Source organism: Phycodurus eques, chromosome 10 (genome assembly GCF_024500275.1).
Source record: "Phycodurus eques isolate BA_2022a chromosome 10, UOR_Pequ_1.1, whole genome shotgun sequence".
In the NCBI taxonomy this organism is placed as follows: domain Eukaryota; kingdom Metazoa; phylum Chordata; class Actinopteri; order Syngnathiformes; family Syngnathidae; genus Phycodurus; species Phycodurus eques.
Genome location: NC_084534.1, coordinates 29,245,704 through 29,261,041, shown reverse-complemented (window position 1 = coordinate 29,261,041; position 15,338 = coordinate 29,245,704). Strand labels below are relative to the sequence as shown.

Genomic DNA, 15,338 nt, shown 5'->3' with positions numbered 1-15,338 from the left:
TCTGACGGTCCACGTTTTCTTAACTTTCCGTCGGCAGCGGGCGAGCTGATGTGCGCTCCGCCCCCCCCCCCCCCCGCAGGTGCGGTACCAGTACGTGTTCAACCGGCGGGAGTTTGCGTCCGAGGAGCTGATCCAGACGTCTTCTCGCTACACCCTGAGGGACCTGCGGCCGTCCGTCGCCGTCAGACTGCGGCTGGTCCTGGCCAACGCCGAGGGCAGCAAGGAGAGCGAGGAGATCGTCGAGCAGACCGAGGAAGACGGTGAGAGAGCCGCGCCGCGCGGCGCCGCGCGATCGTCCGTCTTCTCGGGCGAATCCCGAAACCTTTGGTCGAACTCCTCCTTTTCTCCAACTTTTCCTCCACGTGTCCTAATACTTTTTGTTCGAAATCCCACATTTGTTCTTGTGTTGGCTTCCTGGAGGCGCCAATACTTGAGTGTGAGTGCAAACTTCACTTTTCACTTCCGACGTCCGAGTAGGTGTCACCAAGACTTTTGTCCAGGCCCGTGTCCCGATACGAAAAATCCGTTTGCGTGAAAGGAAACGCAATGAATTGCATTTTTTTTGGAATCCAAACAAAGCAAGGCTCCCAATATTTGCTCATCAGTTTTGAGAAGCAACTTTGTAACTCTGAGGAGCAATTTTGTCGCAGCTGAAGGCTGAGGCGACACCATACGAATACAACAATAGAACGAATATTTTAGTTCTCGAGTGTCCGATCGAACGATCGAGTATTTGGATCAAATATATTTTTGCTCAGTTAAAGAGCAATTCAAGTACAAAAGAGATGTCATAATGTGCACATTTTTGGGATGATCAACAGTTTGTATTGCTTCAATTCACATTGCGCATACAAGAATAAGGCATTCATTCCAAAAAATTGCATTTTAGCATTCGTGACATATTAAAGAATTCACGCCTGTGCAGCTAACTCGGAACAAGACAAATGAACGTCCTTTGCAATTTGTTGAAACTCAAATGAATCCCAAATCTTTCCCCGTGATGATGATGACGATGATGATGATGATCCGCTTTTGCCGCTTTCACATCAACACATCGGCAAATCCACAAATTCCACAACGGAACGTGAGGAACGTAGCCTCGCGTCAATCCGGCTGATTTGATTTGACGTCACAGAAAGAAGGTCTGCGTGACAACGATGGTTACGCGTCGCGGGTCCTCCCCTCGCGCGTCACGACGGAACGTTTTCGGACTCGCATTTTTCCTCTCGGATCGGCTCGGCTTCGCTTTCGCCGCCCAAAATGTCAAAATCTCCCATGGGCGCTTTTGCTTTTGGATGCGTTTTATCAGGCGCAAAATGCAAATTGCGACGCCGAACCGCTTAGTTTGAGCGTCGCGAAGCAAAGAATAAAGACCAAAATGATTACAAAAAAAAAATACATGAATCATCTTGAAATGCAATCGAATAAATGCAAACGGTAAAAGTAAAAAGTAAAGATCCACCTTTCACGTACGACATGATTGGGAGCCGAAGCGGCGAGGATCAAACGGCAAATGTGGAAAGAAGACCGGAAGAAAATGCTCGCAAATGACAAAGCGGCTCTTCGACGGGACGATTTTGGGATATTTTCCGAGCCGACGAGCGCGCGAAAGCCCATCGCCATCAAGAACGTTCGCGTCCGGCGGCGAAGAAATGCAAAGCAAATTGATTTCACGCCCGCAAAAAAAGACAATTTGGATCAACGCAAAAGTCCCACTTGATAACAATTCCCCCCCCAAAAAAAAAAAGCAGGTCCTTGACTGCCGAGCTGAAAGTTAATCAAGTTTAGGTTGGTGTGTTAAAGGCGCGCACAAACACACAAGCACGCAATTTTAACACACGCGCCCACAAACATGCACGCACACGCCATTTAACACACACATTTCCACCCTTGAACACACACACACGTACACAGCCTTCAACGCAAAAATACACACTCGCGTGAATGATGAGCCGCAAACGGGACGGGACAGCACCTAATTGCGTTCCTTCGTGCGGCCGATTCCATTTGCCGGGCGGCCTCATCGACACCTTTTAATTACCGAATGGAAATCGTCCTCGCGGCCTATTTGCTAACGCGTCCGTCCGCGCAAAACATCCGCCGCCGCATGATGGATGGCGCTCGTTACGCCCTTTAAAAAGCTGGAAATCGCCACCAAATTTCATTTGCACTTTGCCCCCCCCAAAAAAATAACAAGTCGAAACGGCTCCGAAAGCGCAGACGTCGTCGGACGCGATCGGTCAACTCGGCATCCTTTCGCCTCGCTTGGCGGCTTACTAAGTAGCTACGGCGGCCGCTCGGGAGGTCGAGGTTTTTTTGTCTTTGTCGTTTGCGTTTTGTTTGTATGTTGTTTGTTCGCCTTTTCCCACCAGTGGACCAATGATAACAGTCGGTTCTTTTATTTTATGCATGTTGGAAATCAACACAAATCAAAAAAGTAGGAAATAGGAAGGAAGGACGGTAGGAAGGATGTAGGAAGGTCAGGAGGTCGAGTACAGTCGGTAGGCAGAGAGGAAAAAGGAAGAAGGCGGCCACGCACGGTCGGGGCGAACTCTACGAAAGCGAGCGAGGATGCAGAGCGCTGCGGCGTGTCCGCTATTGTCGTGCGTGGCGTCGTGTAGTGCGCCAAAGCGCGTGCCCGCCCTTGCCGGGGTTCCGCCCCCAACGACGGCAACGGAGAAACACGCTCGTTGCTCGGCAGGTTGTAACGGCGCTTTTGTGTGTCTTTGTGCGTGCGTGCAGTGCCCGGCTCGGTGTCCACGGAGTCCCTCCGCAACACGCCGTACGACGACAAGATCTTCCTGCAGTGGAAAGCGCCCAACGAGACCAACGGGGTCATCACCCAGTACGAGGTCGGTGCCGCGCGCCGTTCCGCTTTCTCCGTCCGTCCGTCGCCGCCGAGGCGAGAAATACGAGGAGAGTGCGGGCGGGCGGGCGGGCGGGCGGGCTGGCTCGTCTGGCCGACACGGAAACGAAAACGTTTCCAAATTGTTGGGAATGCATGAAAAGGTGACAAAAATGCGCTCTTTTATTTCTCGCAAGAAAGCGACAACGGCGCCGTTGTTGAGGGCAGAGGCAACTAGTAGCGCCTTTCTCCAACGGGTTTGTCATTTCTGCACACTAGTAGGACAACTGCGTGTTACTAGTAAAGCATAACTGCACTAGTGGACAACTGTGTGCTACCAGTACTACTAGTGACATCCAAATTATCATCTAGCGCTTCAGTAGTAGTACTAGCAGTGCGCAGTTGTCGACTAATGCACTGAATTGTCTTACAAGTGAGGACAAAGAGCGTCCTAGTACACGACATGAACCATCGTCTGGATATCTACAACGTTGATATACTTGTACTACTTTTCTCTAGCGCTTATCCTCACTAGGGTCGCGGGCCGCTGGAGCCTATCGACACTAGTTGACAATTGCATGCTTCTAGCACTGCTCGTGACATCAAAACATTCTACGAGTTCACTTCAAAACTGTGTAGTAGTGGACAACTGTGTGCTATTAGTACTCCTCGTTACTTCTAGTTTTTCCAGTGACACCTAGTGCTTTACTAGTACAGTGCACAGTTGTCTACGAATGCAGTGAATTGTCCTGCTCGTGAGGCTAAAAAGAGCATACTAGTCCACAGACCTTAAGCTGGATATCTACAACTTAGGCGCCGTAGTACTACATGATACTAGTGAGGCAAAACAATTCAGTGCACACATTGTCAACTACTAGTACGAGCGACATCATCGAATTGTACTCGTTAACATCCAATGCTTGACTAGTTTTACACGGAGACGCTTGTCGCGCCGACGGGAAAGTCGGCAGGACCGCACCAAAGTCTTGTATTTGGCTCGCAAATCAAAAGTACGGAACGTGAATATTCGACCGATATCGTCATCGCTGTCACATCGGCGCAAGGGAAGTACGTCGCGGGAAAGTCGGCATCGCGCCGAACGAGCGTCTGACAGCCCTTCTGGGCGCGCGCGTCTTGTGCGCAACCTTCCGCCGAGTGTTGAATTATTGACCTCCATCTGTCGTGTCTTCTTTGAGGCGACCGTGACAAAGAAATGAGTTTTTGGGGGAAATGAGGACGATTTCCGTCTTGATCGTCTCTGTGTCATCGTCTCCGTCGGAGCGTTTCGTCAATGGCGATGAGCGACAGTACAACGGCGGTGTGGCTCAGCAGATCAGAAGTGTGCGCACATACATGTACACGTACATTTATGTAAGCGCGTCGAGAATTAGGTCGCTACCGTTGGGCGGGTCGAAGGTCGCTACGATAGTTGTGCGTGTTAAGTTAACTACGCAGTACGTCGCAAGGCGGGTGGGTAGCAACGTCCGCCCGGCCAAAGTTTGCGCGACGTCCCCCTCGCATCTTTTGCAGAAATTTGGCTTTTTTTTTTTTCTCCCCGCCAACTCGTTTTCTGCGCCTTTGAATGGTCGCCGTGCCCCCCCCCCGGGCACAATGCTCCCCATTAGAGATAATGAGGATAATTGCGCCTATTGTGGGATTAAAGGCATCATCTGCTACATCTGAAGGCTTCTGTTGTCTGTCGTGTGCGCTCCTTTTAACCCGCCACTCACCGCTTTTGAGGACCATCGGACAATGGGCCGGGGGGCCGGGGGGCCGGGGGGGGGGGGGGCGGCGGATGGTAGAAGAGTGCAGGTGGAGAACGGTGAGGAGAGATAAGCCAGCGTAAAAAGAAGAAGAGGGAATGCAAATCCGTCGGCTCTCTTGAATGTGCTGAGATAATTGCAGCTAATTACTGGATTTCGTTTCTAGTCCGCCACAAAAGAGCAGCGTTGGTGCGCAATATGTTTTATTTAGCCACAAAGGTTTGCAGATAAAAGTCCAAAAGCATTTGAATTGATCACATTTCTAATGACCTTTTCTCTACATTTTCACCAAGACCAAAATCCCAAGATAAAAGAGCTTATATTAAGAATTCCAAGTTCCTTTGGCATCTTTTTGTCATTCATTTAGGGACAACATTTCTTGTCGTTGATATTTCTGTCGTTTTTTTCCAGTGTATTTGGCCAGGAAAATGAAATATTTTGCCATTCCAACACCAGATTTGCTCACAAAAAGGCTTCTCGAGGCGGCGGAAACATGCTTTTGCCCCAAAAACGCCAATCTGCGTTATGCGGAATGCGACGCGGCCAACGTGGAACGCGGAAATATCGGACTTCCTGCGTAACGAGCGTAACTGGAGTAGCCTTGATGACGTGATTGTTTGAAAATTCTCCGTCTTATAGAATGTGCCTTGACAAAAATGAGGTCATTGATCCCCAAAAGTGTGTGTTTTGTTACTAAAATATGTATGCGGTATTTTGCCATTCAATTTCACACACGCGATTTCGTGACGTCTTCCCGGAAAGCTTTTTCTCACCCCAAAAATGCTCATTTGTGCGCAACAATGCCGTCGTCGATGACCAAAAATGCCCGAATAGGATGAATAAATAAATAAATAAATAGGATGAAATATTGAACAAAATGAACGCATTTGCCCAGGATCAAATGCGTTCAAATGTTTGCATTAAAACACCATTTGCTTCCAAAAGGCAATTGCGCGTGTGTGTGTGCAATTTGTCAACTTTTGTAACATTCTGCATGATATTTTGACTTTCCATACTAAATGTTGCCTTTCTCCTTTGCCATTGAAATGCAGCATTTTGCCAGTAAGAAGTCTTATTTGCTCACAAAAAGCCACATCAAGTTGTTGCTATACTTTGCTCGACAAACGCAAAATATTGTTATATTTAGTCAGGAAAAAGCAATATTTTGCCTTTTGCCCACAAAGGCTCGCGTGGCGAGAGAGACGATCTCCACCTGAATGCAAATCCGTCGCCTCTTTTCTGTGTGTTCAGATAATTAGGGCTAATTACGGGATTAAAGCGAGTGCGTCGGGGGTCTAACGGGGGTCCGCACATGAAAGACGCCGGAGATGAGAGGATGGAGATGAGAGTTTGAAGGACGGCGGGTCGAGTCGCCCGCACTGGCAAGAGGGGAAATATTAACGGTTCGTTAGAGCCCCGTTTGCCGTGCAAAAGCTCGATTTGCCCACAAAAAGCAGTCTCGAGGCCACGGAAATCTTATGTTCTGGTTCGAAAATACTCATTTTCATGAACAGAAACTAATCATAAGCATACGATTCCTGCTTGAACAGGCTGCTTTGAAATTTCAGTTGACACGAATATTTAAAACGAATATTTAAAACATGGGCCGTCGTCACTTCAGTCCATCAGAAGCAGGAAATAATTTTCCGTTGAAATTAATTCGTTCATTTGAGCGATATGAATATTTGAATGATTGGCGGTCGATATCCATCAAAAGGTCATCGTTGTTTGGAAGACAAAAATATTTCCCAAACTTGGAATGCCAACATGTTTTGACCGTTCTGTGTCCCAATTGACGTTTCATGATTTGCAAAATGTTTTCTGAAGATGCTCATTTCATTTTGGAATAAATAGCATTTTTCTCCTATTGCTTAATATAATATAATATAATATAATATAATGCTTTCTTTGAGACAATTGTCACCATTTAAATGGCAACAACTGCCAAAAATTCCAATCCTCATATCAGTCAAATGAATCGGTTTTAGATGTGGACATTATTGATGAAATGATATGAAAATGATCACATAATGCACCGTGTTTGGATTTGGAAGGCGTTTCTTCCGCCGTCCGCTTCCCAAGGGGTTGAAGCCTCTTGAGTAGCGGACCGCATCCGAATAATATCCGAATATATCCGAATATACTTGTGCACTCACTGTAGTTGTCTCGCCACGCTGCACTATTTGCATATACTGGCCACTCGTGCCAGAGTCGCATCTGCTCCATTTGCACACCGACTGAGGAGTATCTGTAACATTTGCACAACCGACATTGTCCCAGATGATCGCACTACTTGTCACTTTAAACCGCATACACTCCTTGAAGTCTCAGCGCCCCTTGCACAATGCTCATTGCACCGGACGATTGCAATATTAGTCGTTCGTACTGCTCTAAGTGCTAGAGGACTCTGCATCTTTTTGCACAATTGTTTTTTGTCAATGTCTTTATGTCCCCAAAGTGTTCTGTAAATTGACTGTTTGTTGTACTAGAGCGGCTCCAACGACCGGAGACAAATTCCTTGTGTGTTTTGGACATACTTGGCAAATAAAGATGATTCTGATTCTGATTCTGATTCTGATAACGGCCGCCGACATCGGCACGCGGCGTCACGACTTTCTCAATCGCCATTTCGATCCGCTCGTCGGAACGTCTCCGATACCCGCCCCGCCGGCGTTATTCCGGGATCCCCGCGCCGCCGTCCGCAGACGTCGGCTGCCGACGCGGATCAGCGGAACGCGGCGAAGCGAGTCCGCCGAAAGTCGCGTGGCTTCAATTAGCTCGATGTGACGCGTCCCGCATCGATTTGCCCTTTGTGCTCTTGATTTGTCGCGGGCACCCCTCCCCAAATAAGAGCGGGTCGGGGCCCGCCGCTCGTAGTGCGCAAAGAGCGCAGGCGTCAGAGCGAGCAAAGAATGTGATTGGCAGCTGGCTAAATGTCACATTTAGCACAGGAAAGACCACCATCAAACAATACATCCGCCTTTTATACACAAGTGGATGTCAGCTGCGACAAGAATAGTCAGCAGCGTTGTAAATGGCAAAACAAACCCCCCCCAAAAAAAACGGGAAAAGGTATCCCCCCCCCCAAATTCTTTTTGTTTTTGTTTTTGTTTTTTTGCATAGTTTCCCCACTTTAATGTTTAAGATCATCAAAGACAAAGATAAGCCACGTAAACATCCAATCGAGTTTGGAAATGGTGATTTGATTGATGAAGGAACAAAAAATCAAGCGTTTTGTCCAGCTGCCAAGAAGTCTTTCACATCTCTGTGGAGAAATTTGGGCCCACTCCTCCTCCTTGCACAATTCTTTGAATTCAGCAACACTGGAGGCTTTTCCGTCACGAGCGGTCAAGCCACCGCAATTCAATCGGATTCAGGTTTGGACTTTGACTACGCCGCTCCAAATCCTTCCTTTCAGAAGCGGACTCGCCGGCGGTGTGTTTTGCATCGCTATGTTGCCGCGGAACCCGAGTGCGCTCCGGCTCGAGGTCGCCGGCCCAGGGCCGAACATTCTCCTTCAGGACTCGCCGGTAAAGAGCAGAATTCAGGGTTCCGTCCATCGTCCGGGCCCCGAAGGAGCGAAGCGGCCCGAGACCGCCGCGTCTGACTCTTGCTATGACGTGCGGCCGTTTATGGCGCACGTCACGAGACGCGCACCCAAAAAATGAGAACTTGAGGACGGGCGGGCCGCAACGTTTTGATGGCAATCTTCATGTACCGTAGGAATAGCTCGTCGACACAAGCGGTGACCTCGCATGCTGTAGAAACATGGAGAAGGGAACGTGAACAGCGGCTACTGTAAAGACGTACGCAAGTGAATATGAACAGCAGCAAGACGAGTCAGCGGCGTCGCATATGGTGAGCTCCTCGTGTCGTTCCGCGAGCCGTCGTTTGAACGGCCGCCGTTTGACTTTTCACGTCCTGGAGCGTCAAAGGGGGTAAAACGTCAGAATGTTTACGATATCAAATTCAGATTTTTGGAAAGGGGGAAAAAAGTTGTAATGTGAGGAGAATCGTTGTCATCTTAAGAACAACATTTGTGGAGACAAACTTCAAAAGTTGGATTTGTCAAAGACAGTTATCCTGTAAAAAGACATAAAATATCAAATGAATCAATTATTCAATAAAATACAAATGTGAAAAGTATTTTTTTTAATTGTAATAATGTTTTTATTTTTATAAATCAATTAAACCATGATTCAACAATTAAAAACATTTAAATGTATGATTTAATAATAATTAATATATCAATACAATACATAAAAGTATTTGTATGCTATTATTTACAAGAAATCAATGAAGCAATTATTGAACAAGATCAATGAACTTAAAAAAACATTTTAAATCGGTGATTTAAAAAAAAAAAAAAAAACGCTAAATGAATGCAACAAATATTACGGCTCGATAGTGCTTGGTACATGCATACATGCATAATTACGTACACATTTTTGGGTTGGAATGACGTTTTATGTTAATATTTATAATAACTCAGTTAACCTATTATTGAAATGAATAAATAAAATATTATTTTGATGAACCAATTTAGTAAAAATCAAAAATGATAAAATACAGTACAAGCACACATAATCAAGGACATCTTTTCATTTAACTCATGTTTATTGTGATATTATTCAAACCAAGTAACCCCCAGAATCAGAATCAGAATCAGAATCCTCTTTGTTTGCCAAGTATGTCCAAAACACACAAGGAATTTGTCTCCGGTCGTCGGAGCCGCTCGAGTACGACAGACGGTCAATTTGCAGAACATAAAGACATTGACCAAAAAACAATTGTGCAAAAAGATGCAGAGTCCTCGAGCACTTAGAGCAGTTCCAATGACTCATATTGCAATAGATGATTTGGCGCAATGAGCGTTGCGCAAAGGGCGCCGAGACTTCAAGGAGCGGATGCGGTTTAAAGTGACGAGCGGCGCGATCATCTGGGACGATGTCGGTTGTGCAAATGTTGCAGATACTCCTCAAGCCGTGTGCAAATGGGGCAGATGCGACTCTGGCACGGGTGGCCGGTATATGCAAATAGTCCACTACAGTGAGTGCACGAGTCATACATAATTGGCCCCACAGAAATGTGACAACCAACTCAAGTCAAAAAATTGCCAGCTTGTTGTCATGGAATTAGAGGTTAGGTGGTTAGGTGGTTAGGCTACCAATTCTTTAGTAAGATTAATTCATTGGAAAAAAAAAAAGCAAAAGGACAAAATGAATGCAAGAAATCTTACAGGACTCTTGATAATGTTTGTTGAAGAACAGAATCAAACAATCATCTGCATAGTGAAAAGTGGATTTGACGCGCCACGTCTCGGCGCACTCGTCCTCTTCAAGGTATCCGTTTTCCCGGGATAGCAAATGGTCCTTCCTTGTTTGTGCTGCGTGGCGTCGTTCCATTGTCAGTGACGGATTGGATTTCGCGAGGCTTTCGAGTGCTTGAGCCGCTGACCTCGTTTTGTCGGTCACGCCGCCTGTTTTGGCCTTCAGGGGCAACGGCGCGCTATCGCTTACACGTGCGTCGACTCTCGGCGGCGCCTCCGTCCGGGCCCGTCTCGCGTATTCGTCGCAGAACCCGGGCCGGCTCGGCACGAGTCCCCGCGGAACATCTCGGGCGGTGAAAGGGTTCGAGTTTCTGCACCGCTCGCTGCAATTTTTGAACGTGAACGCACAACACGTTTCGTCGCGCAAACACAAATGCCAAAATGACTCTTAATTTGACTTCCTGTGTCTTTTGTGCTTGGATTCTCGAGAGACTTGTTGTAGGTCTACTGATTACAGACACACCTGCCAAATTGCATGTTGCTGAGTTAAGTTGGATTTTTTTTTTTTTTTTAAGTGTCAATAAACAGCTGGAAGAAAGCACACTTTGGCTGATGGCTATCTGCCACACGGTCAGAGGGGACACAGTAGTAAAGTGCTATCGGGTGTCATAGTATCGTTTTTACGAGTGCCGGTACAGACGTACAATATCGGCACCTCACGATTGCAAAGTCAAACTGGCTTCGGGGGCTGAATTTCCAGAACGTTCCCAGGGGCGCCAACAGAATTCATCAAAACGTGTCGCCGTTCTCTTCCCACGCTCGATGACAAAGACACGAATGTTTTACAACGAGTCCGTCGTCCAGCTGTCTCGAAGACGTGCTTCAAATTTGAAAGTGATTGGACAAAATCCCGAGAAGGAGTTTGCCTCTGAAGGACCTCTGGAAATTGCCAAGATCATCCTAAAGTCGTGGCTTTGAACCAAACTGGCAGACTTCCCGTTTACCTTTGGGCATGGCTTCTTGACACGTTCAATTTCATGGTGCGAAATGCATCTGGCTTCAGGGGCCGAATTTCCAAAAGAATTCCCAAGATTCATCAGACGTTGCCGCCACGCTCCGTCCGTGCCCGGTGACCAAAACACTTTCTTTCCCCTCGTCATCCATCGGTCCGGTAGACGTGCTTGAGATTTGCTAGCAATCGGACGCAATGGCGCAAAGGGCCCCTGGAAAAGACAGATCTCCTGTGTCTTTTCAGGCATGGCTCCTTACGACTTTTTTGTGGCTATACATTTCTGCCAAATGTCATGTTTCTATGTCAAACTGGCGCCTGGGGCTGAATTTTCAAAACAATTCAAAGGACCCCTGGAAATAGCCAAATTGTCGCTTTCGAACCAAAATGGCAGACTTTCTGTGTGTTTTGGGGCATGACGCCTTGAGACTTTTTTTGTAGGTCTGCGCATAATACGAACGCCTACCAAATTTCTTGTTGCTAAGTCCAACGGGCTCCAGGGTCCGAATTCTCCGAAGAGAGATGCGTGAGATCCCCTAATTTCCCACGCGTAAGACATGAATTGCCCGGCCGCACGTAGCAGCGCGCTATGCTAAATTCTCATGACAATCTAATTAAAAGAAGACATTTCCAGAAGCGTAACGGAACGGTTCTATTCCAGCACTCGTTTCAACAGGCAATCGCACAAAAGATGCTGACCGTGTTCTATCGCATGTAAATGTCACAGACGAGTAAAAAAGGAATAGAACGAGTATCGCGCTTGTGTGGGCTCCGAGAGAAGAAGAGAATTGTGCACCGGAGCGGCTCACGAACACGCTTGAAGGAGGATCTTCAACGGCCCTCGGATGCCGTCGCTCCCTTGGAGACCGTGTCTAAGTGTCCTTGAGCAAGACACTTTAATGGCCCCGATGAAGACCTTCACACCGGCGTGGGAGCGTGCGTGTGTGTCGTCGAGCGGCTGCTCTTTAAGTACCATTAAGGGAGCGTCGGTGCCGTACGAACGCATCCGTCTCCATTCCGCCGCAGGCAATTATCCACGATGCGCTCATTCATCAGGAGCGCCGCAACTCGCCTGCCGGCCTGCCCGGACGGACCTTCCCGAATCAGCCCGGCCAATCGGACGTCACGAAGACGACGCGGCTAAATAGCTCCGGGTAGATAAATGGCAGATACGCGGCAAGGAAATGTCAGACGCGGGTCGGTCACATGACAGTTGCACATCAGGCAAATGGCAGTTACACGTTGGTTAAATGTCGTTTGCATGCGAGTTGCACGGCAGACAAATGACGGTTGCGTGCCAACACGATGTCGGTTGAACGCCAGACGAATGTCATTTACAAGGTGAGGCTGAGTGCCAGTTGCGTGGCAGAACCATGGCGAAGACGTTTCAGTTACGTGACAGACACGCGTCAATTACATGGCAGATGTGCAGTATGATGGCTAGATGGTCGTCGCTTGTAGCCAAGCAAACATCATGTCGACACTGTTCAATAGCCAATTTGGGTTCTGAGAAGTCCACTTCCCGTTGGAAAAATTAAACTAGATCATCATTTTGATCAGCTTTCCCAGAAACCCCGCCGGCCCGCCTCTGCCGATCCGACCGGCGGATGACGCGGAGATTAGCGTCCCAGCTGCTCCTGGCGTTTCATGAGCTTTCGTCTAGCGCTCGTTGTCTTTGCGCCGCTCTCTTGTGTTTGCTTATCTGAGCCACAGCAACGGTTTCCAGGCCAGGCAAAATCTTCTACGGCTAGGCTACGTTCGCCGGCCGCTCTCGCTCATTTTGCTTTATGCGATTCTTCGGTCCATTTGGAGTTCGAGGCCGGACGGTGGTCGGATGGCGCACGCGTTACAAATACATGGCCGATGCGTCGCTATTTTGCGCTAGAAAACACGTGGTTGAAAACAGGCACTCGGCAGTCACATGATGGCTATATGGCAGATGCAGTCATTTCGAGAACACTTTAACAACCATCGATCCATGATAAATAGATCAAAGTATCTATTGATTTGAAGTTAGCATTCAGGCTAGTGCAACTAAAACAACCGGCATAAACGTGTTGCGCACACAATCTCATTTGTCCGCTTCGGTGGCGCCATCACGCGTCGTGAGGCGTATTATCAAACCGTTTCGTTTTTGTTTTTGTTTTTCTTTTGGCGCGGCGTTACACAACTGCAGGACCGAGGAGGCGGTGTTTCACCACCAATTTAGCTGCGAAGCGTGGGCGTCGCGCCGGAGGGACGCTGCCCAGCGAGCCCACCGAGGCTTCCTTCCTGCCAGCTCGGCTGCACGCCTTCAATTTGCTAACAAGGCCTTTTGCTTTTTTTCTCTTTTGCTCAGAACAGCTTATTACTTCTGACTTGCGAGATTTTGTAAAGCCAGAACTATGAAATAATAATTTCACACTGAAAGCCTTTATTGTTCCTTCCGCACAAAACAAAATCAAACATTCACAAATCAATTTCCGTATATGACCTTCTCTTTGTATATGTGGAAAATAATGCCAGTCACATGGCAGATTCACGACAAGAACATGCCAGTTACATGGCGGTCTGATTGCGTTTACGTGGTAGGAACGTGGCGTGGAGGTGGCAGTGACGTGGCAGTTGCGTAGCGATTACGTGCCAGTTACGGAACGGATACATGGCAGCTGGGTGTCAGTTGCGTGACAGATTCATGTCAGTTAGGTGAAAGCTGCGTGGCTGATCAATGACAGATTGGTTTGCTGTGAATGGCAGTACGTGACGGATGGGCGGCAGGTAGTTAACCATTAGGGGGTAGTTACACATCAGTTACATGACAGTCGCAAGCCAGTTACACGGCAGATGAATGGGAAGCCGTACTTCGTGACACAAGCGTGGCTTTTCAAGAACAATGATGATACTGTGGTAGAGGCTTCAAAAACTCACCAAGTAAAAAAAACATGGCAAAAAAACAAGCACACGCCATACGACACGTTTGGCCAAAGACGATCAGGTTATGGCTGAGTTTTCGTTCTTCGCGTTCTCATCCGTAATCAATAGCGGGGGAGGAGCAGGTCGGGCTGATTTAGTCAAGCGTACATACGCTGCCTTGTTCCATATTTTATTGGATTCTGATGATGAGCGCCTCTGCTAACAGCAGATGTATATTCATTTAAAAAAAAGAAAGTACACGGTAAAAAAGATCAATTGCTCTCGAGGAAACAACACGAAGAGCAAAGTTGCTGTGCTTTTCTCATAAAAACAAACACCAGCGAGCATAAAAGATGGAAAATGAAATAAAAGTCCAGTGAAATAAGGTTGCTGCTGCTGCCGCCGCTGCCGCTGCATACACATCCCACGGCACAGCCTCGTAAACATTGTTTATTCCACGCACACGCGCGCACACACATCACACTGAGCAATAGCTTCGATTTCGAGGGGTCCGAGCACCGTCGTTCACCGTCGCCTTTGTCGTCATTAGGCTCAATATTGACGGACAGTAGATCATAGGAAACAACGCTGGCCTGGACAGCTTATTAAAAAGACAACTAGCACGTGCTCATAAATGTCAATACTTCATTATTCCCCCTCGATGAACTCACCACAGGCAGGTCACGCGGAGACTGGCTGCATAACGGGACTTGAAAGGCAAGGAAAGAGACACGGGCGCAAATAGACGCACAACTTCCACAAAAGTCATTTCAAAATCAAGGAAAGAGACACGGGCACATTCAGACACACAACTTCCTTCACAAAAGTCATTTAAATATCATGGAAAGAGGCACAGGCGCAAATAGACGCACAACTTCCTTCCCCCTGGAGGCGGGCTCGAAGGCGAGCGCCCGGTGGTTGGGCCTGCACCCATGGCACACCACCTGTGGGAGGGGTCATAGGGGTCGGGTGCAGAGCGAGCCGGACAGTGGCCGAAGGCAGGGACCTTGGCCGTCCGATCCCCGGCTACAGAAGCTGGCTCTTCCACTCTGGAGTTGCCCACGGCGAGAGGCGCCGAGCAGGTGCGAGTATACTTATTGCCCCCCGGGTCGGCGCCTGTACTTTGTGGAGTTCATCGTGGAGCGGTGGGCGGCCCCACCGATCAGAGCCCGAGCGGTGTTCTGTTATTGGACATATCACCCATGGCGAACACGTCCTAGGTGAGGGACCAGACCAAGTACGGCTCAAAGACGCATATGCTGGAGAGCGCTCCCGCCGGGGGACTTCAATGCTCAAGTGGGCAATGACAGTGAGACCTGGAACGGCGTGATGGGGAGGAATGCCCCCCCCCCCCCCCCCCGATCAGAACCCAAGGGGTGTTCTGTTATTGGACTTCTGTGCTCGTCACGGATTGTCCATAACGAACACCGTGTTCAAGCATAAGGGTGTCCACACGTGCACTTGGCACCAGGCCATCCGAGGTCGCAGTTCGATGATCGACTTTGCGGTCGTGTCATCGGACACTCGGGTGAAGAGAGGGGCGGAGCTGTCAACCGATCA

General features: G+C 48.3%; 1 protein-coding gene across 10 annotated transcripts in view; it reads left to right on the top strand.

The window, feature by feature from the left end:
• Positions 1-15,338, top strand: part of ptprt (protein tyrosine phosphatase receptor type T) — a 138,434-nt gene that overhangs the window by 44,957 nt on the left and 78,139 nt on the right. For all 10 annotated transcript variants that reach the window (XM_061688123.1, XM_061688122.1, XM_061688121.1 and 7 more), the window contains exons 10-11: positions 80-260; positions 2,743-2,852. In XM_061688123.1, coding sequence (XP_061544107.1) covers positions 80-260; positions 2,743-2,852 — 291 coding nt within the window. The remainder of the gene's footprint in view (positions 1-79; positions 261-2,742; positions 2,853-15,338) is intronic.